This window comes from Myxocyprinus asiaticus, chromosome 22 (genome assembly GCF_019703515.2).
Source record: "Myxocyprinus asiaticus isolate MX2 ecotype Aquarium Trade chromosome 22, UBuf_Myxa_2, whole genome shotgun sequence".
In the NCBI taxonomy this organism is placed as follows: Eukaryota; Metazoa; Chordata; class Actinopteri; order Cypriniformes; family Catostomidae; genus Myxocyprinus; species Myxocyprinus asiaticus.
This window is the reverse complement of record NC_059365.1, coordinates 21,784,856-21,812,088: the sequence shown is the minus strand read 5'-3', so window position 1 is coordinate 21,812,088 and position 27,233 is coordinate 21,784,856. Positions and strand designations below refer to the sequence as shown.

The 27,233-nt window shown below is 38.8% G+C and overlaps 2 protein-coding genes across 6 annotated transcripts in view; one reads left to right on the top strand and one right to left on the bottom strand.

Moving 5' to 3' along the window:
- Positions 1-8,484, top strand: part of LOC127412916 (sushi repeat-containing protein SRPX2-like) — a 14,165-nt gene extending 5,681 nt beyond the window's left edge. For 2 of the 3 annotated variants that reach the window (XM_051649636.1, XM_051649637.1), the window contains 4 exons: positions 749-928; positions 1,259-1,392; positions 1,480-1,601; positions 7,048-8,484. In XM_051649636.1, the coding sequence (XP_051505596.1) occupies positions 749-928; positions 1,259-1,392; positions 1,480-1,601; positions 7,048-7,228 (617 nt within the window). In that variant the 3' untranslated portion in view covers positions 7,229-8,484. The remainder of the gene's footprint in view (positions 1-748; positions 929-1,258; positions 1,393-1,479; positions 1,602-7,047) is intronic. The other variant, XM_051649638.1, reaches the window with a different exon arrangement.
- LOC127412903 (synaptotagmin-like protein 4) lies at positions 8,149-27,233 on the bottom strand. 3 transcript variants are annotated; one of them, XM_051649614.1, is made up of 17 exons: positions 27,068-27,233; positions 24,344-24,483; positions 23,027-23,242; positions 22,744-22,853; positions 22,382-22,496; positions 22,066-22,194; positions 21,192-21,297; positions 20,976-21,072; positions 20,728-20,828; positions 20,002-20,094; positions 19,711-19,889; positions 19,405-19,498; positions 12,541-12,702; positions 12,207-12,312; positions 12,004-12,112; positions 11,702-11,913; positions 8,149-8,801 (listed from the first exon to the last, which is right to left on the bottom strand). In XM_051649614.1, exons 2-17 carry the CDS (start codon positions 24,457-24,459, stop codon positions 8,659-8,661), a joined length of 2,088 nt encoding a protein of 695 aa, XP_051505574.1. In that variant the 5' UTR covers positions 24,460-24,483; positions 27,068-27,233; the 3' UTR covers positions 8,149-8,658. The 3 variants fall into 3 exon arrangements, with proteins under 3 accessions (XP_051505574.1, XP_051505575.1, XP_051505576.1); XM_051649615.1 differs by having other exon boundaries at positions 24,344-24,480; positions 27,068-27,222; XM_051649616.1 differs by lacking the exons at positions 19,405-19,498; positions 19,711-19,889; positions 20,002-20,094.

Genomic DNA, 27,233 nt, shown 5'->3' with positions numbered 1-27,233 from the left:
TGTGTTTGGCATTTTTGAGTGCAATCAGAGAAGCTTGTTCATAGTGGCACACGTGTTCACGTGAGAACTTGTATCAAGCAATAAATGCTCATGAACGTGACTAAATTTTGACAACATTTATTATTTTTGGGTGAACATACCTGGAAGGCAGAGAAAGCAGATAATTCTAATTGGGTACTATTTCACAGTATTATCTAGAAATAATATTACTAAAATGCAACTAGTAAAAAAAAAAAAAAGATTCTATTTTACATAAAATGTTAATGTCCTTCTGTAAATCCAACTCTAGACCTGGTCAGGTGCACTTCCTTTATTCTGACCAAGGTATACTCCAATCAGCCACAACATTAAAACCACCTGCCTAATATTGTGTAGGTCCCCCTCGTGCCAGATGGGCTGGTTTCATTATTTCTGTAACTGCTGATCTCCTGGGATTTTCACACTCAACAGTCTCTAGAATTTACTCAGAATGGTGCCAGAAACATCCAGTGAGCAGCAGTTCTGCAGATGGAAATGCCTTGTTGATGAGAGAGGTCAACAGAGAATGGCCAGACAGGTTCGAACTGAAAAAGTCTATGGTAACTCAGATAACCGCTCTGTACAATTGTGGTGAGAAGAATCTCATTCTGAGATGCGGGTTGGCGCTGTTTTGGCGTCACGAGGGGGACCTACACAATATTAGGCAGGTGGTTTTAATGTTGTGACTGATCGGTGTATATTCCTTAAATTAATATTTTCATTCCCTCAGTGAGACGGTGTCCAAAGCTGAAGCCTCCTATGCATGGATATCTGGCCTGTTCATCTGATGGCAATAATTATGGGGCTATATGTGAATACCATTGTGAGCCTGGCTATGAGAGGACAGGATTTGCCACACGTGTTTGTCAACTGAACCGTAGCTGGTCCGATGAAGCAGCTGAGTGTGTATGTGAGTATCAGTTATGTCTACTTTTAATTGAAATACATGCATTCACTTATTAAAATGAGTGTGAATTTTTGAGATTTTATATTCTTCAAAAACTCAACTTTTGTGTTCCAGTGGAGAGAAAAAAAGTAATACTGGTTTGGAATGACATGAAGATTTATAAATAGACAATAAATATATATTTTTTATTATTATCATTATTTCTAGATATGAAAAATGACACATTTTTTCATTAATTATCATTAATTACTTCAGTTGTCAAAGTTAATTATCAATTGTAAGTTAATTATTTTTTCACTAATTGTTGCAAGAAATTTGTGCTTTTTCTTATAGTAATGGACATACAAACAGACGTCAGGTCTGCTGGTGCTCTACTTGACCAGTTTTATGAAAAGAGAAGGCTTCTTGTTGTGTCTACACCAGATAATGCTAACCAGTACTACAAGCTTCAGAACATTATGCTGCAGGTTGGTCACATACTTCATAAGCTCTAAAGCAAAAATATGGCAAGAAAGAAGAATTTTAATCATTACAATGCACAACTTTTGGCACAGGAGGCTGGGTGTGGTCTGGATCTGCGGCATGTGACAGTGATCGAGCTAATAGGAACGTCACCTCGTGCAGTTGGGCGCATCAAAGAACAACGTCTAGAGCCCGAGGTCATAGAGGGTCTTAGGTAACTTTTAAAATTAACAGCAGTATTTACAATGAACTTAAATATTGTATTTACAGACTTGGGCATACCAGGGTCAGTGATGTGATAGATACTTATTTTTTTTGTCTGGATCAAAGTTCAAAATTCAAACATACATTAAAAATACAATTTACACAAAACAATTACCATGTAGAGACAGTAAAACAAACAAACAAATATGCTGTCATGAGTAGTGCAGAATAACATTTTATTATTATTATTATTTTAAATAAGCTGTGAAAAACTTTTGTCCACCAAATCAAAGTAATGTGGTGTAACCAACATGTAGGTTGCCATTTCTGTCAAAAATAATTCCTTTAGACCCTTTAGATGTTTTAAAAAAATATATCAGATATTTTGATTATTTTTAAATTATATTTTCATTCTTATGAAAATAATTTTTGTTTCAGGTCATATGGTGTAACCCTGAGAAAACATCTCGATACTGTATTCTTGACTTCCAAAATTCATGATAATTGTAGCAAATATTTTTTTATTTTTCATACAATTTTTGTTTTTGAAAATGATTAAGTTGCGTTCACTCATTCATGTTGTGTTCATGCATTTAAGGTGCAAGAAAAGTATTATAAAACCTTTTACTTGATTATTACACCACATGACATATATATACACCGATCAGCCACAACATTAAAACCACCTGACTAATATTGTGTAGGTCCCCCTCATGCCGCCAAAACTGCGGCAACTCTTCTCACCACAATTGTACAGAGTGGTTATTTGAGTTACTGTAGACTGTTGTTTCGAATCAGTCTGGCCATTCTCTGTTGACCTCTCTCATCAGCAAGGCATTTCCGTCCACAGAACTGCCGCTCACTGGATGTTTTTGGCACCATTCTGAGTAAATTCTAGAGACTATTGTGTGTGAAAATCCCAGGAGATCAGCAGTTACAGAAATACTCAAACCAGCCCATCTGGCACCAACAATCATCCATGCGATTATCTAATCAGCCAATCGTGTGGCAGCAGTGCAGTGCATAAAATCATGCGGCTATGGGTCAGGAGCTTCAGTTAATGTTCACATCAACCATCAGAATGGGGAAATTTTATCTCAGTGATTTTGACCGAGGCTTGATTGTTGGTGCCAGATGGGCTGGTTTGAGTATTTATGTAACTGCTGATCACCTGGGATTTTCACACACAACAGTCTCTAGAATTTACTTCGAATGGTGCCAAAAACAAAAAAACATCCAGTGAGCGGCAGTTCTGTGGAAAGAAATGCCTTGTTGATGAGAGAGATCAACAGGGAATGGCCAGACTGGTCTGAACTGATAAAGTCTGTGGTAACTCAAATAACCGCTCTGTACAATTAGGGTGAGAAGAATATCATCTCAGAATGCTACTGTGAGATGCGGGTTGGCACTGTTTTGGCAGCACGAGGGGGACCTACACAATATTAGGCAGGTGGTTTTAATGTAGTGGCTGATATATATATATATATATATATATATACACACACACACACACACACACACACACAGTATTGTGCAAAAGTCTTAGGAACATAAGATGTTTCACAAAAACATTTGTCTTAAGATGTTTATTTATATTTTCAGCTTTAGTGTGTCAATAGGAAATATACGTTAGACTCCCAAACATTTCTTTTGCAAATAGAATAGAATAGAAGAACAGGGAGCCCTGCAACAGATGGCATGGTTCCCACAAAGCCCCCCACTGAATATTGAGTCAGTCTGTGATTACATAAAGAGACAGAAGCAATTGAGACAGCCGAAATAGATAGAATAACTGTGGCAAATTGTCCAAGAAGCTTGGAACATCCTATCTGCCAACAACCAAGAAAAACTGTATCCAGGTGTATCTAGGAGAATTGGTGCTGTTTTGAAGGCAAAGGTGGTCACACCAAATATTGATTTAGCTTTTTTTATGTTTACTGGACTTTGTATGATGTTAATTGATAAATGAAAACTATTTATGACATTATTTTTGAAGACATCCTCACTATGCAACATTTTTCCCAAGTGCCTAAAACATTTGCACAGTACTGTATATATACAGTGCCTTGCAAAAGTATACAGACTCCTGACCAATTATTTCATATTACTGAATTACAAATGGTGCAATGAAATTTCATTCTGTTTGATATTTTGTTTTAACACACTGGAACTCAAAATCAATTATTGTTAGGTGACATTGGTTTTCATTGGTTTTATGTTGGGAAATATATATATATATATATATATATATATATATATAAAAAAACCTGAAATATCTTGCTTGCATAAGTATTCAACCCCTGTGCTGTGGAAGCTACCAGGTTACACAGATGAAAGAAAATGCCCTAAAGAGGACACAATTACTTTTCCAACTGGCATCCACCTGTGAATCATTAAAGTTGCAATAACATTTTCTGGATAAAAAACCCATTGTTGAAGGATCATTAGTCAGGCTGTGAATCTGAAGGAAAATGAAAACCAAAGAACATTCCACAGAAGTTAGAGATAAAGTAATACAAATGCATAGATTAGGGAAAGGGTACAAAATAATATCAAAATGTTTGGATATCCCAGTGAGCACAGTTGGATCAATAATCAGGAAGTGGAAGCTGCACCACACCACCCAGGTACTGCCAAGAAAAGGCTGTCCCTCAAAACTCAGCACTCTTACAAAAAGGAGACTTGTGAGAGAAGCCACAGAGAGGCCAACAATCACTTTGAAGGAGCTACAGAGTTCAGTGGCTGGGAGTGGAGTAATGGTGCACCAGTCAACCATATCAAGAGCACTGCATAACGCTGGCCTGTATGGGAGGGTGGCAAGAAAGAAGCCGTCACTCAAAAAGTACCATCTGAAAGCACATCTGGAGTTTGCCATAAAGCATGTGAGTGACCCAGCTGCGATGTGGGAGGTTTTCTAGTCAGATGAGACCAAGATAGAGCTTTTTGGCCAAAACTCAAAGCACTATGTGTGGCGCAAACCTAACACTTCCTATGCCTCAAGACACACCATCCCTACAGTGAAGTATGGTGGTGGCAGCGTCATGCTGTGAGGATGCTTCTCATAAGCAGGGACTGGGCATCTTGTTAGAGTTGAAGGAAGAATGGATGGAGCAAAATATAGGGAAATACTGCAAGAGAACCTGCATCAGTCCGCTAAAAAACTGAAGCTTGGGAGGAAATTCACCTTTTTGCATGACAATGATCCCAAGCACAAGGCCAAAGCAACATTGGAGTGGCTCAAGAACAAGAAGATAAATGTCCTACAGTGGCCCAGTCAAAGTTCTGATCTTAATCCTTGAGAATCTGTGGCACTATTTGAAAATTGCAGTCCACAAGCGTCACCCAACCAACCTGAACAACCTGGAGCAAATCTGCCAAGAAGAATGGGCCAAAATCACTTCGTCACTGTGTGCAAAGCTGGTACATATGTACCCCAAAAGACTTAAAGCAGTTATTGCAGCAAAAGGTGGCTCGACCAAATATTAATGTGTGGGGGTTGAATACTTATGCAACCAAGATATTTCAGTTTTTTTTTTTTCATAAAAATATTTCCCCCCCCAAAACAATTTATGTGTATGTGTGTATGTATGTACAGGTGCATCTCAATAAATTAGAATATCGTGGAAAAGTTCATTTATTTCAGTAATTCAACTCAAATTGTGAAACTCGTGTATTAAATAAATTCAGTGCACACAGACTGAAGTAGTTTAAGTCTTTGGTTCTTTTAATTGTGATGATTTTGGCTCACATTTAACAAAAACCCACCAATTCACTATCTCAAAAAATTAGAATATGGTGACATGCCAATCAGCTAATCAACTCAAAACACCTGCAAAGGTTTCCTGAGCCTTCAAAATGGTCTCTCAGTTTGGTTCACTAGGCTACACAATCATAGGGAAGACTGCTGATCTGACAGTTGTCCAGAAGACAATCATTGACACCCTTCACAAGGAGGGTAAGCCACAAACATTCATTGCCAAAGAAGCTGGCTGTTCACAGAGTGCTGTATCCAAGCATGTTAACAGAAAGTTGAGTGGAAGGAAAAAGTGTGGAAGAAAAAGATGCACAACCAACTGAGAGAACCGCAGCCTTATGAGGATTGTCAAGCAAAATCGATTCAAGAATTTGGGTGAACTTCACAAGGAATGGACTGAGGCTGGGGTCAAGGCATCAAGAGCCATCACACACAGACGTGTCAAGGAATTTGGCTACAGTTGTCGTATTCCTCTTGTTAAGCCACTCCTGAACCACAGACAACGTCAGAGGCATCTTACCTGGGCTAAGGAGAAGAAGAACTGGACTGTTGCCCAGTGGTCCAAAGTCCTCTTTTCAGATGAGAGCAAGTTTTGTATTTCATTTGGAAACCAAGGTCCTAGAGTCTGGAGAAAGGGTGAAGCTCATAGTCCAAGTTGCTTGAAGTCCAGTGTTAAGTTTCCACAGTCTGTGATGATTTGGGGTGCAATGTCATCTGCTGGTGTTGGTCCATTGTGTTTTTTGAAAACCAAAGTCACTGCACCCGTTTACCAAGACATTTTGGAGCACTTCATGCTTCCTTCTGCTGAAAGATGCTGATTTCATTTTCCAGCAGGATTTGGCACCTGCCCACACTGCCAAAAGCACCAAAAGTTGGTTAAATGACCATGGTGTTGGTGTGCTTGACTGGCCAGCAAACTCACCAGACTTGAACCCCATAGAGAATCTATGGGGTATTGTCAAGAGGAAAATGAGAAACAAGAGACCAAAAAATGCAGATGAGCTGAAGGCCACTGTCAAAGAAACCTGGGCTTCCATACCACCTCAGCAGTGCCACAAACTGATCACCTCCATGCCACGCCGAATTGAGGCAGTAATTAAAGCAAAAGGAGCCCCTACCAAGTACTGAGTACATATACAGTAAATGGACATACTTTCCAGAAGGCCAACAATTCACTAAAAATGTTTTTTTTTTATTGGTCTTATGATGTATTCTAATTTTATGAGATAGTGAATTGGTGGGTTTTTGTTAAATGTGAGCCAAAATCATCACAATTAAAAGAACCAAAGACTTAAACTACTTCAGTCTGTGTGCATTGAATTTATTTAATACACGAGTTTCACAATTTGAGTTGAATTACTGAAATAAATGAACTTTTCCACGACATTCTAATTTATAGAGATGCACCTGTATGTATATATATATATATATATATATATATATATATATATAGAGAGAGAGAGAGAGAGAGAGAGAGAGAGAGAGATAGAGAGAGACATGTTTTAAACTAGATTTTAAAAAGATTTCTAATTTTTATTACCTCAGTCAATCTAATTTGTAAATGACCCACAAGCAGATAACAACCGCAATATGGCAAATATATGCTCTATAAGTTCTGATGGAGACATATTGACCCAGTCTAATTTCTAACCAAGACCAAATCTTGTTTTGATGCAACCATATTTTTTCCTTTCTGTAACAGACAGGCAATTCATATCTCTACAGCATATTTCACCATGGTGCTGCTAGATGAATATGGTGTGGATCGGGAGCGTTTTGTAAACCCCACCACCTCTGATGAGCTCTACACATACATTGAGGAGTACCTTCTCACAGAGGAGGAGCGCGAGAGACTGGAGATGTACAGAGACTTCTGTGACTGACCATGTCTGGGGATTTATTGTACAAGAGACTAACTGCTTCTGCTTGTAGATGCAAAACTGTACTTTTAACTTTGTGATTGTCAGAAGTGAAACTATGGCAGTGGTTTATTAGGATGCATGCACTCTAAAAGCCTGTTTCCTAGACAAACACTAATTTAAAAATGACTTATTGTAGGTATTATTAGCAGAGAATCACAACTGGATATGTGATTTATTCATGAACAGATTTTTCTGTATTTGGACAACTGCTAAATGGGGTGACAATTCTTAAAGGAATGTTCTGGGTTCAATACAAGTTAAGCTAAATCGACAGCTTTTGTGACATAATGTTTTCACCATAATAATTAATTTCAACTCGTTCCTCTTTTTCTTTAAAAAAAAAATAAAAATAAAAAGCAAAAATTGAGGTTACAGTGAGGTCCTTACAACGGAAGTGAATGGGGACAATAAAAATGAACATGGCCAATTTTTGGAGGGTTTAAACACAGAAATGTGAAGCTTATTTGATAAAAGCACTTGCATTCATTCTTCTTTTAAAACTTGTGTATTATTTGAGCTGTAAAGTTGTTTAAATCATCATTTTTACAGTCATTTTAGGGTTTGTTGCCATTACATCGTTATGGTAATAAAGTTGTAAAATTGATAACTTTGCAGAAAAAAGGTTTATAAGGGATTTGATCACACTAAAATCATGTCTACACACATATCCTTTATGTCTTGTAGTTATACTTTTGAAAAAGTGATTATTTTAATGTTAAAAAAATGACCCCCATTCATTTTTGCTTTTTTTTTTTTTTAAGTCGTCGTCAAAATTAATTTTTGTGGTTATCAACATTATGCCACAAATGACTTCGATTGAGCTTAACATGTATTGAACCCAGAATATTCCTTTAATAATCTAGTTCACAGCACAAAACATGGATTGTTGAAAATATTTAATATTTATTAAATGCTGATCATGTAGTTCCTAAAAAGGTGCTCACAAAGGTGGACTAACTACAGCAGGATGACATGAAAATGAAAATAACTATGTAAAGCAACATGTAAAACTTTGCTAAATGGTGGTAAGAACACAACAACAAAAAACAACCAGAAAGTCATATCAAGTACACATTTAAAAACAAAGTGTTATGAGTTTAAACTAAAATATTTACTGTGTACAGATTTTCATTTTTTAAGAACAGCATTTCAAACAATGTTGTATTTGAAGACAGCTGAAACATTAAAGAAAATAATAAAAAAAAAAATACATACTGCATATTTCCACATCATTAAATGTCTTAAAACCTTACAAATCCTTTCTTTAAAAGATTAGTGTGATGCATTAATGTTCTCACATTGCACAGCTGTAACAAAACAAAACAACACAACACATTCTGTTTGTTTGAACTGTGTTACCCCCTGTTCCGATAAGGAATTTGGCCATGTCCTTACTTGCCCCTTCGCATGGACGAGCGGAGTAGAAGAGTGCCCTCTGCCCAAGAGTCTGGATACTGCATCATCTTCTGCCACAGTGAGATCTCCTCCCCCGTGGAGTCTGCCACCCACTCTTCCTTTTCCTCCTTCAAAGTCACTGTGAAAACAACAGTTTCAGTTTACTTTTTGTGCAAAATGTGAACTCCAAAAAGTGATCACAGAACATTAGCAATATTAATGATATATCCTGAACACTACCAGTCAAAAGTTTGGACACACTTGGCTGAAATTGTCTCAAGCACTTAAAAACCTTTTGATCTAAAGGCTTATATATATATTAATTTCCTTACAAAACTACAATTATTTTGAATTAAAAAAATGTTAATCATCAAGTACCCAGCATACATGGGAACTCCTTTAATACTGTTTAAAAAGCATCCCAGATGGATACCTAATAAAGATGGTTTAGAGAATGCCCAGGGCATACAGAGCTTAATCTAGACAAAGGGTGAATATTTTTTAGATTTGTTTAAATTTTTTTTACAAACATAATTACAATACTTCCATGCGTGACTTTACAATTTTTTTTTATTTTAATTTTTTTTGTGGAACATAATGAGTTGGTGTGTCCAAACTTTTGACCGGTAGTGTTTTATCAATATTAACAACATTAAAACACCGATCATCCACAACATTAAAACCACCTGCCTAATATTGTATACGTCCCCCTCGTGCCGCCAAAACAGCACCAACCCGCATCTCACAATAGCATTCTGAGATTCTTCTCACCACAGTTGTACAGAGCAGTTATCTGTGCTACCGTAGACTTTGTCATTTCGAACCAGTCTGGCCTTCTCTGTTGACCTCTCTCATCAACAAGCCGTTTCTGTCCGCAGAACTGCCGCTTACTGGATGTATGTTATTTTTGGCACCATTCTGAGTAAATTCTAGAGATTGTCATGCATGGAAATCCCAGTAAATCAGCAGAAATACTCAAACCAGCCCGTCTGGCACCAACAATCATCCATGCGATTATCTAATCAGCCAATCGTGTGGCAGCAGTGCAGTGCATAAAATCATTCAGATACGGGTCAGGAGCCGGTTGCACCAGCTATACGTACGTTACAACTTAGCCTAGTTGTGGCGTAAATGGGCACTAAGTCACAACTTACCCTCTACTAAATATTTGAGCGTTGCACCATTAATCTTAGGTAGGACGTAACCCTACGTATAAACTAAATATTTATGGAAGCCTCCAACCAGGAGTAACGGATGAAATAAAAAAGCAGATTCATTTAATGACATCAATGAGCTCATGTTTTAGTTGACAGGCTTCAGTCCTTTCAACATATATGATGTTGTTGGCATTTACACTCGTTTACATTTACGGGGAAAAACATTATGTAAAAAACGTATTCTTCAGCATGAAACCAATCTAACGGTGCACTTTCCTGTGTACACTGCCCGGTGTTAAGTTTCAACATACAAAATAGATATTAAAATGAATAAATGTCTATTTTTCCAGCCTGTTGTATTAGTACTTATTTATTGCCCCTTATTCATTTTAGATAGTTATTAAATATTGTTATATACATAGGCTAAATATACCATTAATGAAATCTTGTTTTATTACGTATCGTATTTCAGTGGGGATATAATTTATTACAGCTGACATTTACGTGAGCAAACAAGGTTTGAACATCAACTGTAACAAGATCAAACTGAAATTCACAGCTTTTTAACACTTCTGTGTACAAATATGAAGGCTGCTTATTGAATCAATACAGGTAAACGTCATATTATGTGACTACACATTACTTTACGGAGAGCTTATGACCTACTAGTTAAGTCTTACCTAAAGCACAGGTGGTGCAACCAAATTAAGCACTTTGTAACTAACTAGTAGTTACTAAGCCCTTAGTGTGAACTTTACGTCATAACTTACGTGAGAACTTACGCACAGCTGGTGCAACCCTACCCAGGAGCTTCAGTTAATGTTAACATCAACCATCAGAATGGGTAAAAAATTTGATCTCAGTGATTTGGACCATGGCATGATTGTTGGTGACAGATGGGCTGGTTTGAGTATTTCTGTAACTGCTGATCTCCTGGGATTTTCACACACAACAGTCTCTAGAATTTACTCAGAATGGTGCCAAAAACCTCCAGTGAGTGGCAGTTCTGTGGATGAAAATGCCTTGTTGATGAGAGAGGTCAACAGAGAATGGCCAGATTGGTTCGAAATGATAAAGTCTACAGTAACTCAGATAATCGCTCTGTACAATTATGGTGAGAAGAATAGCGTCTCAGAATGCTATTGTGAGATGCGGGTTGGCGCTGTTATGGAGGCACAAGGGGGACCTACACAATATTAGGCAGGTGGTTCTAATGTTGTGGCTGATTGGTGTAAAGCTTGATTAAAAAAAACACAGATCCTGGATGCAAACAAATTTAATCAACGTTAAAAGAATATTCCGGGTTCAATACGTCAAGCTCAATCAACAGTTATTGTGGTATAATTTTGATTAGCACAAAAATTAATTCCAAATCGCCCATTGTATATTGAAAAAGTGGTTACAGTAAGGCACTTACAAGAAAGTGAATGAGTCAGTCCATAAATGCTTAAATGCACAGTTTCAAAAGTATAGCCACAGGATGTAAACATTATACATCTTAAAAGATAAATCACTTAACAACCTTATCTGTGTAAACCATCCAAAACCAGGATTACAGGGTTTAGTTGTCATGACAACAAAGTTGTAATTTTGGTTTTAACTTTACACAGATAAGGTTGGTAAGCGATTTCATCACACAAAATTCACGTTAACATGTACAGTATAATGTTTACATCCTGTGGCTATACTTTTGAAACAATGTGCATTTTAGCATTTATGGACTGACCCCATTCACTTCCATCGTAAGTGCCTTACTACAACCACAATTGTATAATTTTTTTTAAATAAAAGAGGGATGAGTCGCAATCATTTTAAATCACTGCAAATTAAAAGACTTAGAAGCAAATGATTACAAATGATACAAAAAAACCTTTACTCTTACCTGCTCCCAAGCCAAGGCGGACTCCTCCCAGGAAGTCGTTGCTGGACAGGGTCTCTCTGTCCCAGACAGTGAGCTCCAGACACATGTCCTTCAGCTGCTCCAGACTCAATTCTTTGTAGATAAATGTGTGGTCGTAGTGTGGGTTCAGGGTCTTCTTCACTACCTGAGTCTTCCTCTTAAAGGAAGCCTTGTTCTTCGATGGCAGCAGATACCTAAGTGGTAGGATTATTGGCAGAAATTAAAAGAAAATGCTTCTTTAAAAATGAGCTTAGGTAGAGGTAACGAAACAGCTGTTTGCAAACCCTTTCACAAAGGAATCGGATACACCTCCAGCTTTCATGGCAGTCAGATTTTTGGCCTCTTTGATCAACACATGCAGCTCAGCACCATCCTCAGGTCTGGCCTTTTTCCCTTCAGTGGAGTTGAGAGACATTAATTTACTCCTGTATATAACACTGAAGCTACAATTTTTGCCAAAAGATCAGCTAACTTTATTTTCCCTTACCTTTTCCTTTAGCATTCTCCAAATTATTTGCTGTTACATATTTAAGTAAAACCACCAGCTCTCCTTTGTATTGATTAAACGGAGATAATGCTGATGGGGTAGCTGCCTATGAAGACAAACAAACAAAAACAAAAAACAAACAAACAAACGTTAAAAGATGATACTGAACAAAATGCGATCTTCAGTACATTGACGTGTACATTGGCATTGAGGACAGGATGCAATTTTGTTGAACTTACCTATGAAGAGAGATAACCACAGATAATCCACCAAAGATAAATAAACAATGTCCATTGATTAAGTTGGAAGTAGAAGTTCCACAGAAGCCTATTACCTTTCTTCTAAGAGCCATACACTCCTCATGGGCAGAGTCAATGTCATGGTCATCCATTGGCACCTCCACTTCACCCAGAAAAACATTTCGACCAAAACGATCATAGTGCCAAACTGAGAGTTGTAGTGTGCGTGTTGGCAGTTGGGTGCGATTGATAGAATACTAAAACAAAAGAGAAGCAGAGAGCCAGTGATTTTGTCAGGATAGTTCACCTAAAAAAATAAAATAAAATAAAAAAAATAATCTGTCATATTATTCACCTTCTTGTTGTTCCAAACTGGTATGACATTCTTTAGTGTAACACAGAAAGGAGATGTTAGGCAGAATGTTTGCCTCATTCATTTTCATTTTATGGAAGATGCAATGAAAGTTAATGGTGACAGTGACCAACCTACTGCATAATATCTCTATTTGTGTTCCGCAGAGGAAAGAAAGTCAAACGGATTTAAAACAACAAGAGGGTGAGTAAATTACAGAATTTTCAATTTGAGGTTAACCATCCCTTTAATGTACACAGACATACACAATTATATAAGCTTGTCAAGATGAAAAATGTTTTTCGATGTAAGAAGATGCAAAGTGCTTTGGCAGGTTTGTTTAGTCTTTGTGTGAGCAGCACATGTTGTTTACTCAAGATTAAAATGGGGCAAGCACAAAAATCAATATTTGTCTCACAGTTAACAGTGTACATATCTTAAGTGTCAATATCATGCTCATTTTAGTCAGTGTGCACAGTTTTAATGAACTGCTAATGAAGCACAACATCGAGAATTAAGTGTTTGTGTCTGATCTTTTTCTTATTCCAGGCCATTAACCTCCTGAGACTGTCTGCTGTGTGCATTTTCCATTTCCCTTTTCAATTTGTAACTAATAGCACGTAATAAACGTGCACAAAAATAATAATAATAAAAGAAAAAATTAATTCTAGTTCAAATAGTTTTCCTAAAATTGATGTTAACATATGGACAGGGGCACTACATTTTAAATAATACAAAGCTATAGAAAGTCAGATTTTTAAAATCACATGTTTACTGGAGGACGTTACAGACATTACAGCTGATTTTCTGTAAAGCTGCTTTGGAACAATGTGTATTGGGAAAAGCACAAAAAATCTATACAAATAAAAAAAATAAAAAAATGATTTGACTTGATTTGACTTATATTTTCTCAATGTTCTCGCTTTGCACAGTCAAACAAACAAGTTATAGCCAATGCAGAAGCATTTTACCAATCAGATATTAGCATAATTAAATCTGATACAAGTAATGGCCAGCATCGTCCAATCACTGCCAACCATGTTAAAATGAAATTATACATTATAAATTCTGAATCTTAAGTACTGATTACCATTGTCCCATGTCTGCCAACCATGTTGAGTGGTTCAAACATCATCCGCAGCCTGAAACTGAACTTTTGATAGGAAGTGAATTCAATTGGCTTTATACGAAAGCTATAGGATGCTCCCTTGCTCCCTATTTAGTGAATGACTTAAGTGTGCTGTCTGTCTGCACTGGTCTCAGAACAGTTCGAAATACACCTTATTTTCATCCTTACTCCATATTAAGCCTCTGAAAGTAAACATTTTTTCTCAATGTGAAAATGCACAGTAAATATAGGATTTCTAATGAAAACCTAGTGCTATTGTCTACTATAGTGTACATTGTGTTTAGCAGCGTGGTGTTTCGTGATAAATCGCTAAAATTTAAAAAATGGCTTATCAGATGAAACTAGAAACTCTAATCTTTTGACTCAAAAACGTTTCAATGTAAAAACTTAATTAGGTTTCTTACCAGATGTAGTTCGTTGGCATTTCTCCCAAAAACAAACTTTGCTGTGATCGGTGCCATGTTGTTTTGTCACATGACTCTGTCAGCGAAAGTTTAACCTTTTACTGACAGCCCAGAGTGTCTTGAACTGAGATCAGTCGGTTTAAATTAAATTAAATTATGCGTTGCATATAGCGAAGCCAAAATACAACGTCCACGCAAGTGGAAATGGGGTCACAAGAGGTTAAAGATGAGTTATTATGGAGTGTGTAATTTTGCTATTACTACCAGCATTTCCATTATCATGAAAACCCTGGAAATATGATACGATTTTAAAATTCTGATTTCTAGGCCTAGAAAATTCATTATTTCTATAGAGAATATAGTTATGATTGGCTCTAAAGTATTTCATCTGTGAGAAATTTCTCTTTGTAAGTACAGTATCTAGGAAATGATTGTTTAAACAAATCCTTATCCAGATATCATGAATAACTGGGAAAGTTATGAAACTTGATAGGTCAAACCCTGTATTACTCAATGGACATTGTCTCTAAGTATTATATGTTTCCTGTCAAAAGCTACACTTAATGCTGCGCTTGATTCAGCACTTATGGGAACGTCTTTAGGAGTGACCAGCTGTGAATATGTGTGCAACACGTCAATGAAATTGACTAGAACCTTTATAGCCTCTGTTGGTGACATCATCAGAATGCACCAGTACCAGGGGCATATTCGATTATCGTGGGTGCTAAGGCACGAGGGTATACGATGATGCCACAGGTAGAAGAGATGCTTGCGGGCTATCTCTCGCCTGGTTCGACATCATCATTAAAAAGACCAACTCTTCCCACAAAGCCGTGTAGAACCACCTCAATGCTTGTGGGGAAAGCTTATCAAGCAGCAGGTCAGGCTGGTGCTGCGCTACGCAGCAGGTCAGGCTGGTGCTGCGCTACACACCATGGGCATACCAGGCTGATCTGTTGAAGGACCTGAGTGTGGGTAGTACAATCGATGAGGAAGCATTCTCAGAGCTTCGTCGAGCCACAGATTTATCTCTCCATGCAACCAACAGACGGCTCGCGCTATCGGCCGTTCAATGGCTGCTTTGGTCAGCACAGAGAGGCATCTGTGGCTAAACCTCACGGGCATCAAGGATAAGGACAGAGTATTCCTACTTGATGCCCCGGTCTCATCTTCCGGCCTGTTTGGCGATTCGGTGAATACAGTCGTCACCAGGTTTCGGTAGGTGAAAAAACATGAGAAAGCCTTTGTGCAATTCCTTCCTCATCGCACTCAGGGGGAGGGGCTGCTGGCCACCCAGCCTCGCCCCGGTCCTTCTAGAAGGGAGGCTCAAAAACAAAGTGTGGTGAGTCACGCTCTCCCTTGTAAAGATTGGGGACCGACTTGTCGCCCTCAGCAGCCTCCAAAGCAAGACCTCATGACCATTATTTCCAAAAAGAAGAAGTCCTGACGGTCTTGTGCAAAACATCTACCCGCTCCTTCCCAACACCCCCACGAAACCTCTCCATCCCCACCACCTCTGGTGTTTCGGGGGGCAGTGGTTTCCAGCTAAATGTTGAATGTTCCGATGCTTCCTGTTGTTGCCCAGGACACGGAATATCCAACATCCCCTCAATGGGAAGTATCAAAATAGGTATCCATTTCAGAGAACCTGGCAGCGTGGAAGCTATTGACAGGTATTTCTATGTGAGTCCTAAAGACAGTAGAATAGGGCTACAGAATTCAATTCGTTCGCCGTCCTCCACGTTTCAACGGCGTGGTCCCCACTACCGTGAAACCGGAACAAGCACATTTACTGTCACAAGAGCTGAAATCTCTTCTGGTCAAAGGGGCCATAGAACATGTTCCCCTTCCAGAGAGAGTGTAAGGTTACTACAGCAGATACTTCCTGGTTCCCAAGAAGGATGGGGGATTGCGTCCGATTTTAGATCTTCGAGGCTTGAACCGCTCAGTCAAGGCTCTCATGTTCAAGATCCTAACTGTCATAATGATCGTGTTAGAAATTCAACATTGCGATTGGTTAGTCACAATCGATCTCATGGACGCATACTTTATATAGAAATACTGCCACAACACAGGAAGTTCCTGAGGTTTGCTTTCAGGGGCGAAGCTTACCAATATCGGGTTCTTCCATTCGACCTAGACTTATCACCTCGTACATACACATCGCACATACACAAAGTGCATGGATGCAGCACTGGCTCCATTGCGACTCCAGGGCATCCGCATTTTGAATTATATAGACGACTGGCTGATACTAGCACAATCACAAGAACTGGCATTACAGCACAGAAATGTCGTCTTAGCTCATCTAGTTTCTCTGGGGTTGAGACTCAACGACAAGAAAAGTGTTCTTTCTACTGCCCAGAGAACGACATATTTAGGGACCATATGGAATTCAATCATGATGCGGGCACAGCTGTCTCCCGCTCGAATCGAGACCATTCAGAATACCCTGAGCAAAGTCAGGCTAGGCCAAGATCGTACTGTTCCTCAGTATCCACGAATATTAGGTCTCATGGCATCTGCGTCCTCTGTGATCCCTATGGGCCTTTTGGATATGAGACCGTTTCAGTTGTGGATCAAAGCCAGGGGATTTCATCCAAGGACCAATCCCTGAAGGCAGATAAGGATTATGCGTCGCGGGCTACGTACCCTCTCTATGTGGCTCAGACCCCGGTTCCTCGCCTTGGGTCCCACTCTAATTGCATCTTGCCGTCGCAGATTGCTAATGACAGACGCCTCCCTGTCGTGCTGGGGAGCGGTCTTAAGTGGTCGTCCAGCTCAAGGGGAATGGGAGGGTCATCAGCTCGATTGGCACATCAACTGTCTCGAGTTGATGGCTGTATTTCTGGCCCTGAAGTACTTCCTCCAGCATCTGAGAGGCTGCCATGTCCTGGTGCGGGGACAACACAGCGGCAGTCTCTTACATAAATCACCAAGGAGGTCTTCGGTCGTGCCAGCTAAACAGACTAGTGTGGCAGATTTTTCTTTGGGCCCAGGGCAAGCTCCTGTCACTCAAAGCAGTATATATCCCTGGATACCTGAATGTGGGAGCGGATTTACTGTCCAGACAGAAAATACCAATGGGAGAATGGAAACTCCACCCCGAGGTAGTGAAACAAAACTGGTTAAGATTTTACGAAGCAGAGGTGGACCTCTTCGCCTCCCAACAAACAGCACAATGTCCCATCTACTTCTGTCTGAGTCACCCAGCCCCCCTGGGTCTGGACACGATGGTGCATACATGGCCCAAAATGCGCCTGTATGGGTTTCCTCCATATGGGTTTCTCTGCTCCAGGGAGTTCTAGCCAGAGTTCGTCAACAAGGATCTTGCCTCTTAATGATAGCGCCGTGTTGGCCGAACAGAGTATGGTTCTCGGAGATAATATCTCTCCTCGATGGCTCGCCTTGGGCGATACCGGAGAGGAGGGACCTTTTGTCTCAAGCGCAGGGGACAATATTTCATCCCTGACCCGAGCTGTGGAACCTTCATGTTTGGCCCCTGAAGGGAACCAACTGAGGGATACTGGGTTTTCACCTGAAGTTATTAAGACCATTCTGAGTGTCTTTGAAAGGTGGTGCACTGCACATAATGCAGATCCAGTTAACTGCCAGATTGCTTAAATTCTGGACTTCCTGCAGGAGAAATTATCAGTAGGCACATGCCCCACCACTCTCAGGGTTTATGTGGCTGCTCTGTCAGCTTGCCACACCTTGATTGACGGGGTGCCACTGGGGAAACATCCTTTGCTCGCTTGCTTCGTTCGTGTGGCCATGCGACTGAGGCTTCCTGTTAGAACCAGGATCCCTTCATGGGACTTAGCTATAGTCCTTGAGGGTCTGGTTGAGACCCCCTTTGAACCTCTAGAGTCAGTGTCTGACAAGCTCCTGACTCTAAAGATGGTTTTTCTTATGGCTATCACTTCTTTAAAAAGAATTGGGGATTTGCAGGCACTGTCTGTCTTGCCATCCTGCTCAGACTTTGTCCCAGGAATGGCGAAAGCGATATTGCATCCTCATCCTGACCGTACATCTGGTCACTCTTGAGGCCTTCTGTCTTCCGCCGTTCACAACGCCGGATCAGGAGAAACTTCACAGACTGTGTCCAGTCCGTGCTCTTCAAGCCTACGTCCACCGTACTAGCTGGTGGCGTAAGTCAGGGCAACTATTTGTTTGTCATGGGGGCCGTAACGGGGGCGGCCGCCACAAAACAGACAATGTCACATTGGGTGAGGGATGCTATTGCGCTTGCCTATGAGGCGTGCGGTCAAGCTTCGCCAGTAGGCATCAGGGCTCATTCTACCAGGGGGGTTGCTTCTTCTAAAGCTTTGGCAGGGGGTGCCCCTCTGCAGCATGTTTGTAATGCGGCAGGCTGGACTTCTCCGCACACATTCATAAGATTTTTTAGTTTGGATGTTCATGCCACTCCGGGCTCTCATGTCCTTGAGTCAACGTCACAAGCTCATGTCTGAGACCTTTCGCGTTCTTGTGAGCACAAACAACACAACCGTAAGGGGTCCAGATACCCACAATGTGGCGGCGTGGGTATTCTTGTTCCCATAAGCGCTGAATCAAGTGCAGCATTAAGTGTAGCTTTTGACAGGGAACGTCTCAGTTTACTTGACTGTAACCCTTGTTCCCTGAAAAAGCGGAACAAGATGCTGCGCTTCATTGCCGCACTGAGGATGTCCCAGGACTGCTCTTCAGACAAATATACCTGATGATGTACCTGTGGCACATCTATTTATAGCCCCTGGTACTGGGGCATTCTGATGATGTCACCAACAGAGGCTATAAAGTTTCTAGTCAGTTTCATTGACGTGTTGCACACATATTCACAGCTAGTCACTCCTAAATACATAAGCGCTGAATCAAGCTCAGCATCTCGTTCCGCTTTTTCAGGGAACAAGGATTACAGTCAAGTAACCTGAGACGTTCCAAGCAATGAAAATTAGTTATTATGGAGAGCGTAGTTTTCCTGGGATGATGAAACAATCTGTGTATTCAAAATACTACTTTTCCAGATCCTCTTCACAAGCCAACTCTGATTTTCTCCATGGAAATTAAACAATACCTTCAGGGTTTCCTTAAAACTGGGGTTGATGGTTTTAAGTTTGATGGATGTTTTCTTCTTGCTTTTGTCTGGGAGAAGGTAAGCCTTGACATATCTGCAGAACGTGACCACAAGAAAGAAATCAACAATCAGGGGAGTTGAGCTGGCCTCCCAACTGAGTGATTTCCTCTCTGTAACAGGGGACCCCAATGCCATGATTCATGGATGGAAAAATACTATTCTTGGAAGGCTAAAAAGAAATGAGGCTATCTCAGAAAATCACTCAGAAATTACTTTATGGCATTCACTGTAATGAGGCCCACTTACGGGTTGCACTTCTTTTTTGCTGCATCAACATAAGCCAGCCCTCGACACTCATGGACCAAGATAGTCAGGCTCTGACTGTGATCATCGTAGCAGAGAGAGAAGATGATTTCTCCACTCACTTCCACACTGTCATAGTCCCCTGCTTCACTGTATACACTCATTGTACTGCCCAGAGTGCTCTGTGGAGCCCAGAATACTCAAGAGTCAAAACTTCTGTTTATATACTTAATTATTAATATCATAATATGTTATTAGTTTAACAATTATATAAGAAGTACTAAGGGGGCTTACCCTTGAGCCTTGCAGATTTCCCCAGCTATCACCAAATTTTTGTCTGTGTATATTCACCAAGTTATCAATATCTTCATCCTCCTCATCATCATCCTGATGAAACGCATGCAAGTCACATGCCAATAAAGGGATAGTTTACATCAAAGTTGACTATTTCTACAGTGTGACATGTACTATACTATATGCTATACACCATCTAAAACTATTTTTATACACAATTTTGCCAATTCTTTCATAATTCTTATAGAGAACTATATGGAATACTTTTTAAAACACATTTGTTACAACACAGGACCATTTAAAATGAATTAGTAAAGGAAAAAAGGTGATTAAAAATGGTGAAAAACTTATAGATAAATATTTAAGCCCTTTTTACTATAAATCTCCACTTTCACTTTCTGGAAGTGAAAGTGGGGATTTATAGTAAAAATGATTTGTTTCTAACCCACACCTATAATATCACTTCAGAAGACATATTTAACCACTGGAGTCACATGGATACCGTTTATGCTGCCTTTATGTGATTTTGCACTGTATGGACCTACAGAGCTGAGATATTCTTCTAAAATTTTCCTTTTCCTTTTTTGGTAAACTATCCCTTTAAATTGTAACTTAAAATCTCTTGATCTTAATAAAAAAAAAAAAAGAAAAAAAAAGCACACCTTAAATTGCAGTACAAAATATATACTCCAACTAATTACAGATAAATTACTCAAATTAACTCACAGCATTAAGGCCAGGCACTGACTTGCATCTGTCTCTCAAAGAGGATACAGTACTCTCCGTTCCATCTTTACGCAAATCAAGTGTGGAGGCTGGTTTAATATCTATGAGAAAACAGTGTCTTTATATTTAAAACTTATTACATAAAAAACAATATTACATTTTGTTTTTGGGATGAATATGGATGTAAAATGAAAGTGAATGTCCATAAATGCCAATCACATTACAATTTAATCATAATAAGACTTCACCTGATAGTTTGTGCACTTTTCTGATGCTTTTCTTGAAAATCCCATCGACATCACGCAATGAGTCAGAGCAGACATTCATGTGATGAATTAAAGAGGCCTTATTTTGGAGGGTGGACAGTGGAAAATGTAAGAGAATTAGGACAAATGAGCAGAACTAGGACGGGATGGGGGGGGGGGGGGATGGATAAACAGGGTGAAGGAAGAATAAACACTTACTGCTTCAGTGACTGAGGTGGAGCTTGAAATGCTGTTAGTGTTAGTGGGTACTGTCAGTCTGGACACAGTGGAGCCTGCTGGGCTGATCTGAGCTGTCACCTCTTTTCTAGGATCAAATCAGAGACATGCATAACACAACAACAACAATGTTATATTTTTTTTTATTATTTTTAAAGTACTTAATGGGAGTACAAAGTACATTAGCATGTACTACAAACAGTACATTTTATGTACAACATTGCAAAAGTATCAATACACATAATAAAACCAGTGACAGAAAAAAACAAAAACAAAAAGGTGCCAGTAATGGTAATAAAACAATAATTACAATGTACAATATGCAATAAAACAAACTATCCACAAGACATTAATGAACATATAAGGGGCTGTTCACACAGAAACGTTAATGCATCCATCTGTGATGTTTTTTTTTTATTATTATTATTATTCTTTTTCTGTGTAAACATGCATGTGATTTAACAGATATTATTTTTATATTTGTACTATGATTAAGGGCCTAATTCAACCCTGCGTTAAGGGGCAGTCACACTAGACTTTGACAATGGATAGGATACTATCTCACCCATGAGGGTTTATGGTTTGAAATAAAAATATTTATTACAAATAACAAATGTATTATATTCAAAATATTAAAATATACCATCTACTCACTTTCCTGTGATATATACCCTCTACTCACTTTCCTGCAACAATAAAACTTGCAGTTTTGAAATACGTTTTGTTTGTATTGAGGTCCATTTGTGACGTTTAGATGTTCTATTGGTCACACGTCTTTTCATCCTCTGAATTTGAAGTGTAGTGTGACCACACCTTTATAAGTCATGAATCCCTGCGTCTCTAGTGAAGGCCTTACCTCTGCATAAGTGGGGTACTGCGGGATGATTCAGTGTGGCTGCTGCTCAGACTGGATTTCTCTGCCGATTCTGTGTCACTACGCTGTTGCTCTCTTACATCAAGTCCCTCATTAACCTCAGGAGGAGAGCTGAGACAAATAATCGATATCATAAAGAGCAAGCCTTACATACAATATTCGTAACACTCACTAAAACACTGAAAACACTGTGATATTGACATGTTTGGTAAATTATTAAAACATTTTAAAGAAAAGCATAATATTATTTGATCAATACAAACGTGAAACTATATAATTAGTGCTGATGATGGCACACCTCTTGTTTGTTTGTGTGATGTCCTTCAGTCTAGGTTTGGGCATAGGCACAGCCTGGTGGGAATTCAAGGCAGTTTTGTTTAACAGCAATTCCCCAGCTGTCTCACGCCTTTTAACTAGAACAGAGAAATGTACATTTCATAGCATGATTAAACCCAAAACACTGCCAGATTTTTTCTAGCTTGCAGAAAAAACTATTTAGTCCATTGGATATTAAATTAAACAGGATATTAATCCATGTCCTCTCTCTTCTGTACACAAAAAGAAAACATCCAACCTACAGTACATCCACCCTTTATAAAAACAGAGAGTGCATGTTCACACTGCTCTACAGACTGTCTGGCATCTGCTTCCTGCACTTACACGGAGACTTCTTCCTGAGGGAAACTCGGACTAAATTGTGTCCAGGAGCTGTAGAGAAGCGGTTAACCCTCTCGTCATAAAACCAGTCTCCAGTGCTCATCTTCAGATCTCTGAAAAAATAAAAAATAAAAAATAAATAACGTTTTTTTGAGTTTGAGGTTGAGTTTCAGTTAAACATTAACCTTTTCCATTAAGCAGGGGCTTCATTTTCCAGTCCAATGTGCCTCTTAATAGTAAGGTTTCTAAATGGACAGAGGCTAAACAGAGGGAAGGCAAAACTTACATCTCTTTGGCACACACTGTGCACACCCAAGACCCGTTGGATCGAACAGATTGACATTTTCGACAAACGTGATGTTTGCATGCCCTGCACTGGCTACCGCCGCGGATCAGAAGGCCCATAGGTTCCTGGCAGCGACCGCAGCTGCGTTCACTGTATTTTCCACTGCCACGTTTGGCCCCCTTTCTTCGGACTTCCAGCAACTCAGCTTTCAGCCTCCTGAGAGTACACAAATAAGGCTTTATCCAGACAACTGACTTCAGATCAATCTGTCTGAAGACTTTAGATCAATATACATGTCAATTGTTAAATGCATTAAAGTACTCAGATGATTCAAAGATATTGCAGTACTAGTCAAAAAGTTGGATACACCTGACTGAATTTGTTTATCACGATCTTAACTTTTTGATCTAAAGGCTCATGCTTAAAGGAATTGTTCACCCAAAAATGAAAATTCTCTCATCATTTACTCACCCTCATTCCATCCCAGATGTGTATGACTTTCTTTTGCAGAACACAAATGAAGATTTTTAGAATAATGTCTCAGCTCTGTAGGTCCATATAATGCAAGTGAATGGTGGCCAGAAATCTGAAGGTCCAAAAAGCAAATAAATGCAGCATAAAAGTAATCCATAAGACTCCAGAGGTTAAATCCATAAACATAAACAATATGATGGGTGTGGGTGAGAAACAGATCAATATTTAAGTCCTTTTTTACTATGAATCTCCACTTTCACATTCTTCTTCTTTTGTTTTTGGCGATTCACATTTTTTGTGAATATCGCCAAATACTGGGCAGGGAGGAGAATTTATATTAAAAAAGGACTTAAATATTGATCTATTTCTCACCCACACATATTGTGTTCTGAAGATGCATTTAACCACTGGATTTGTATGGATTACTTTTATGCTGCCTTTATGTGCTTTTTAGACCTTCAAAGTTCTGGACACCATTTACTTGCATTGTAATGACCCACAGAGCTGAAATATTCTTCTAAAAATCTATGTGTTCAGCAGAAGACAGTAAGTTATACACATCTGTGATGGCATGAGGATGAGTAAATCATGATAAAATTTTCATTTGTATGGTGTACTATCCCTTTAAATGCTTGAAATGAATTACTATTATGAGGGTAAAGAGTGGCTGCTCTGAAAAATGTAAATGCTAAAATATAAGACAGTTTTAACAGTTTCCAAAATGCAGAAAATAGAGTGTGTGTCTTATGACTGGTACTGTTTTGAAATAAGTTTCCATATATATATATAAAATATTCCTATTTGAATGAATGCTTGTCGGGGCAAAATGGACCCTACACTCACTTCACGCGCTGCTCCTCCAAGCGCCTCAGTTTCTCATCCCGCTGTAAGACTTCTAGTATGAAATCTTGCTCCGAGTCTGTCAGGGATGACACGTTGATCTCCATGTTCTGCACCATCCTCAAGTGTCAAAAACCCTGCTTCTAAGAAACAAATAATGAGTCTGGATGGATCAAGTCAACAGAACAGTTCTTAAATCAACAAACATGCAGATTACAGAAACTTGAAAGACCACATACATCAGTATACTGAGTAAATTATCAGCAGGGTTGGGAGGGTTACTTTTGAAATGTATTACACTACAGATTACAGAATATATGCTGTAAAATGTCATTTGTAACGTATTTTGTTAGCTTACGCAAGGTCAGTAACGTATTCTAAATACTTTGGATTACTTCTTCAGCATTGGTAGATTTTTTCACTTGTTTTGACTATAAAAACTCTGCCAGTATAGTAAGTCAAAATACACATGTTAAAAATACATTCTCTGAAAAACCTAAATATCTTATGCAGTGTTGTTTCTAAAACAAGATGAATCAAATTGATCTTGTTTTAAGGATTTTTAGATATTTTTTACAGGAAAACAATAATAAAAAAAAATTATCAAAAATAAAAATGTTGCCCTAATATCAAAGGTCTTACTAGAAAAAAAGAAATTATGATCCAACATGAATTTTCTTGATAAAAAAATATGATCGTGATCGTGCCTGGTAACGTGTGCATGTAAAATGGCTAGAAATAGCATTTTAGCTTAGCGTAAAGCTGACAATTTACACAAGGTTTATTTCTATTTCTTCTGCTCCAAACGTACTTCTCTGTCTGCTCGTATGAATGTAACACATCATAAGTGTTTCACCGCTGTTCAAATGCACTTTGGATCACATCATTTATATGTATAAATGTTTTTCATCCGAAAGGACTAAATATTAAATGAAACAAATGACAATAAAATGTAAAGTAATCTCTTCAGTAATCAAAATACTTTTTGAATGTAACTGTATTCTAATTACAAATGATTTAAATTGTAACTGTAGTGGAATACAGTTACTTATATTTTGTATTTTAAATACATAATCACGTTACATGTATTCCATTACTCCCCAATCCTGAGTATCAATGTCACAAAATAAAAATCTATTACAGAACTACGATACTAAACAACTCTACTAAACGAAACCAAAAATGGGTGATCAGAGAAGAGACAAATATATATAGTGAGATAATTAAACAAATAAAATAACAGCCCTGCTGTTTAAGAAAAAATTTAGAGACCTGGATACAAGGCGGAATTGAGGCAGCGACCTTTCTCAGTGCCTCCATGCAGTGTGGCTGTAAATGCAAGCCTGTCAGAAGCTCCTCACATCGCCCTGCAGGAGCCGAGTAATTAAGAGCAAGAACACCCTGAGATGTGTAGCTCAACATGCAAATTAGTCAGCTTTGCAATGCCAATACCACAGCAGGCAGGCAGAGAAATTCCCATCTCAGCATCTACCACAGAGAGCTCAGACTGGACACTTTGTCACTTTAAAGTCATACGTACAGCACAGGCATATCTGGATTATTAAACCTTTCATTAAAGGCAAATTATTTTTTAGGGTAATATACACGTGTACTTTTCTCATAATCTTGTTACCGAATGGGTCTAAATAAAGCAACCCAAATGTTGTGGTGGGAACACGTAGGCCAGAGAGCATGAGAACCCTGTTTTGATTTGCCACTGGTGAAAATGCTGACATTTAGATATTAAAATGTATGTTATTTGAGATTAAATAGCTAAAGGGCAACTGTGCCAGGGAAAAGGGCCCAAGCATTAGAATGTCATCAGAGAAGTAAACAACATGCAGTCAGCATACAGCAAGAGTTCCCACCCTTTGAGGACACACAGCCATGGGTGGAGATCTTTAGCAAACCTACTTTTTATAGTTATGTAGGTCTACTTGTGATGGTTATTACCCAAGAGCCTTACATATCTTCCTTGAACTCATCTGGTTGCACAAAGGTTTGAGAAAAGGGACAAAAACAAATGATCCAAGCAACCTTCAGTTAAAACTGGTTTGATGTATACAGAACAATTCGACCCTCAGTGGCCAACTTTTCCTCATTATTTAAATGTTTGACTAAAATAGAAGGAAGAACACAATGAATGGACCTTTCTACAGCTCCTGATAAAGATGCTAAGGATTTATGGGGCACATGCAAGACACGGACAACAAAAACATCAAATTAACTTATTAACTAAATAATATGCCCAACATTGCATATCAAAAGAGCCTGATGATGTAGCTACTTTACTCGTGTGAATGCAAACCACTTTTCTCCACTAAAATACATTAACGCAAATGTAGAGTGAATAAAGCAAATGTTGATGCATAACAGATTGAGAAACTCTTAATGTAGCTCAAATAGAAGCAGTTTTCTAAGGTGGAATACAACCAAATAGTTCAGAGAAGTGCTGAGAGAATTTAGGGACCGTTCACACAGAACGCGTTTTCGGTCAGCACTATTTAAAATAAAATTAAAAAAAACGTTTTCCTATGTAAACAAGTAGGTCAAATAACTTAATTTATTTACAAACCGCGTCTCAATACACCCTCTTTCTGTTTTATTCGTCGCACTGCGTTTATCTTTGTTTTAGTATAAGAACGCATTTGGTCTGAACGGCCCCTAACAGAAGCACAAACATATACAAATCTTCTCAAATGCCCAACTTAACACTTCTCCGCTTACCAATGGCGCAGGAATTTCCTCTCGCGTTCCCTTCTCCGTGCGAACTCACTGACTTCCAGCCTTGCCAAATAAACCTCGTCCCGGAACAAACGGAAACTTTTTAGTAAGCCCTGCGCGTCAGAGAAGCTGGGACATTGAGGAACAAGTGCGCGTCCACGATGCGCGT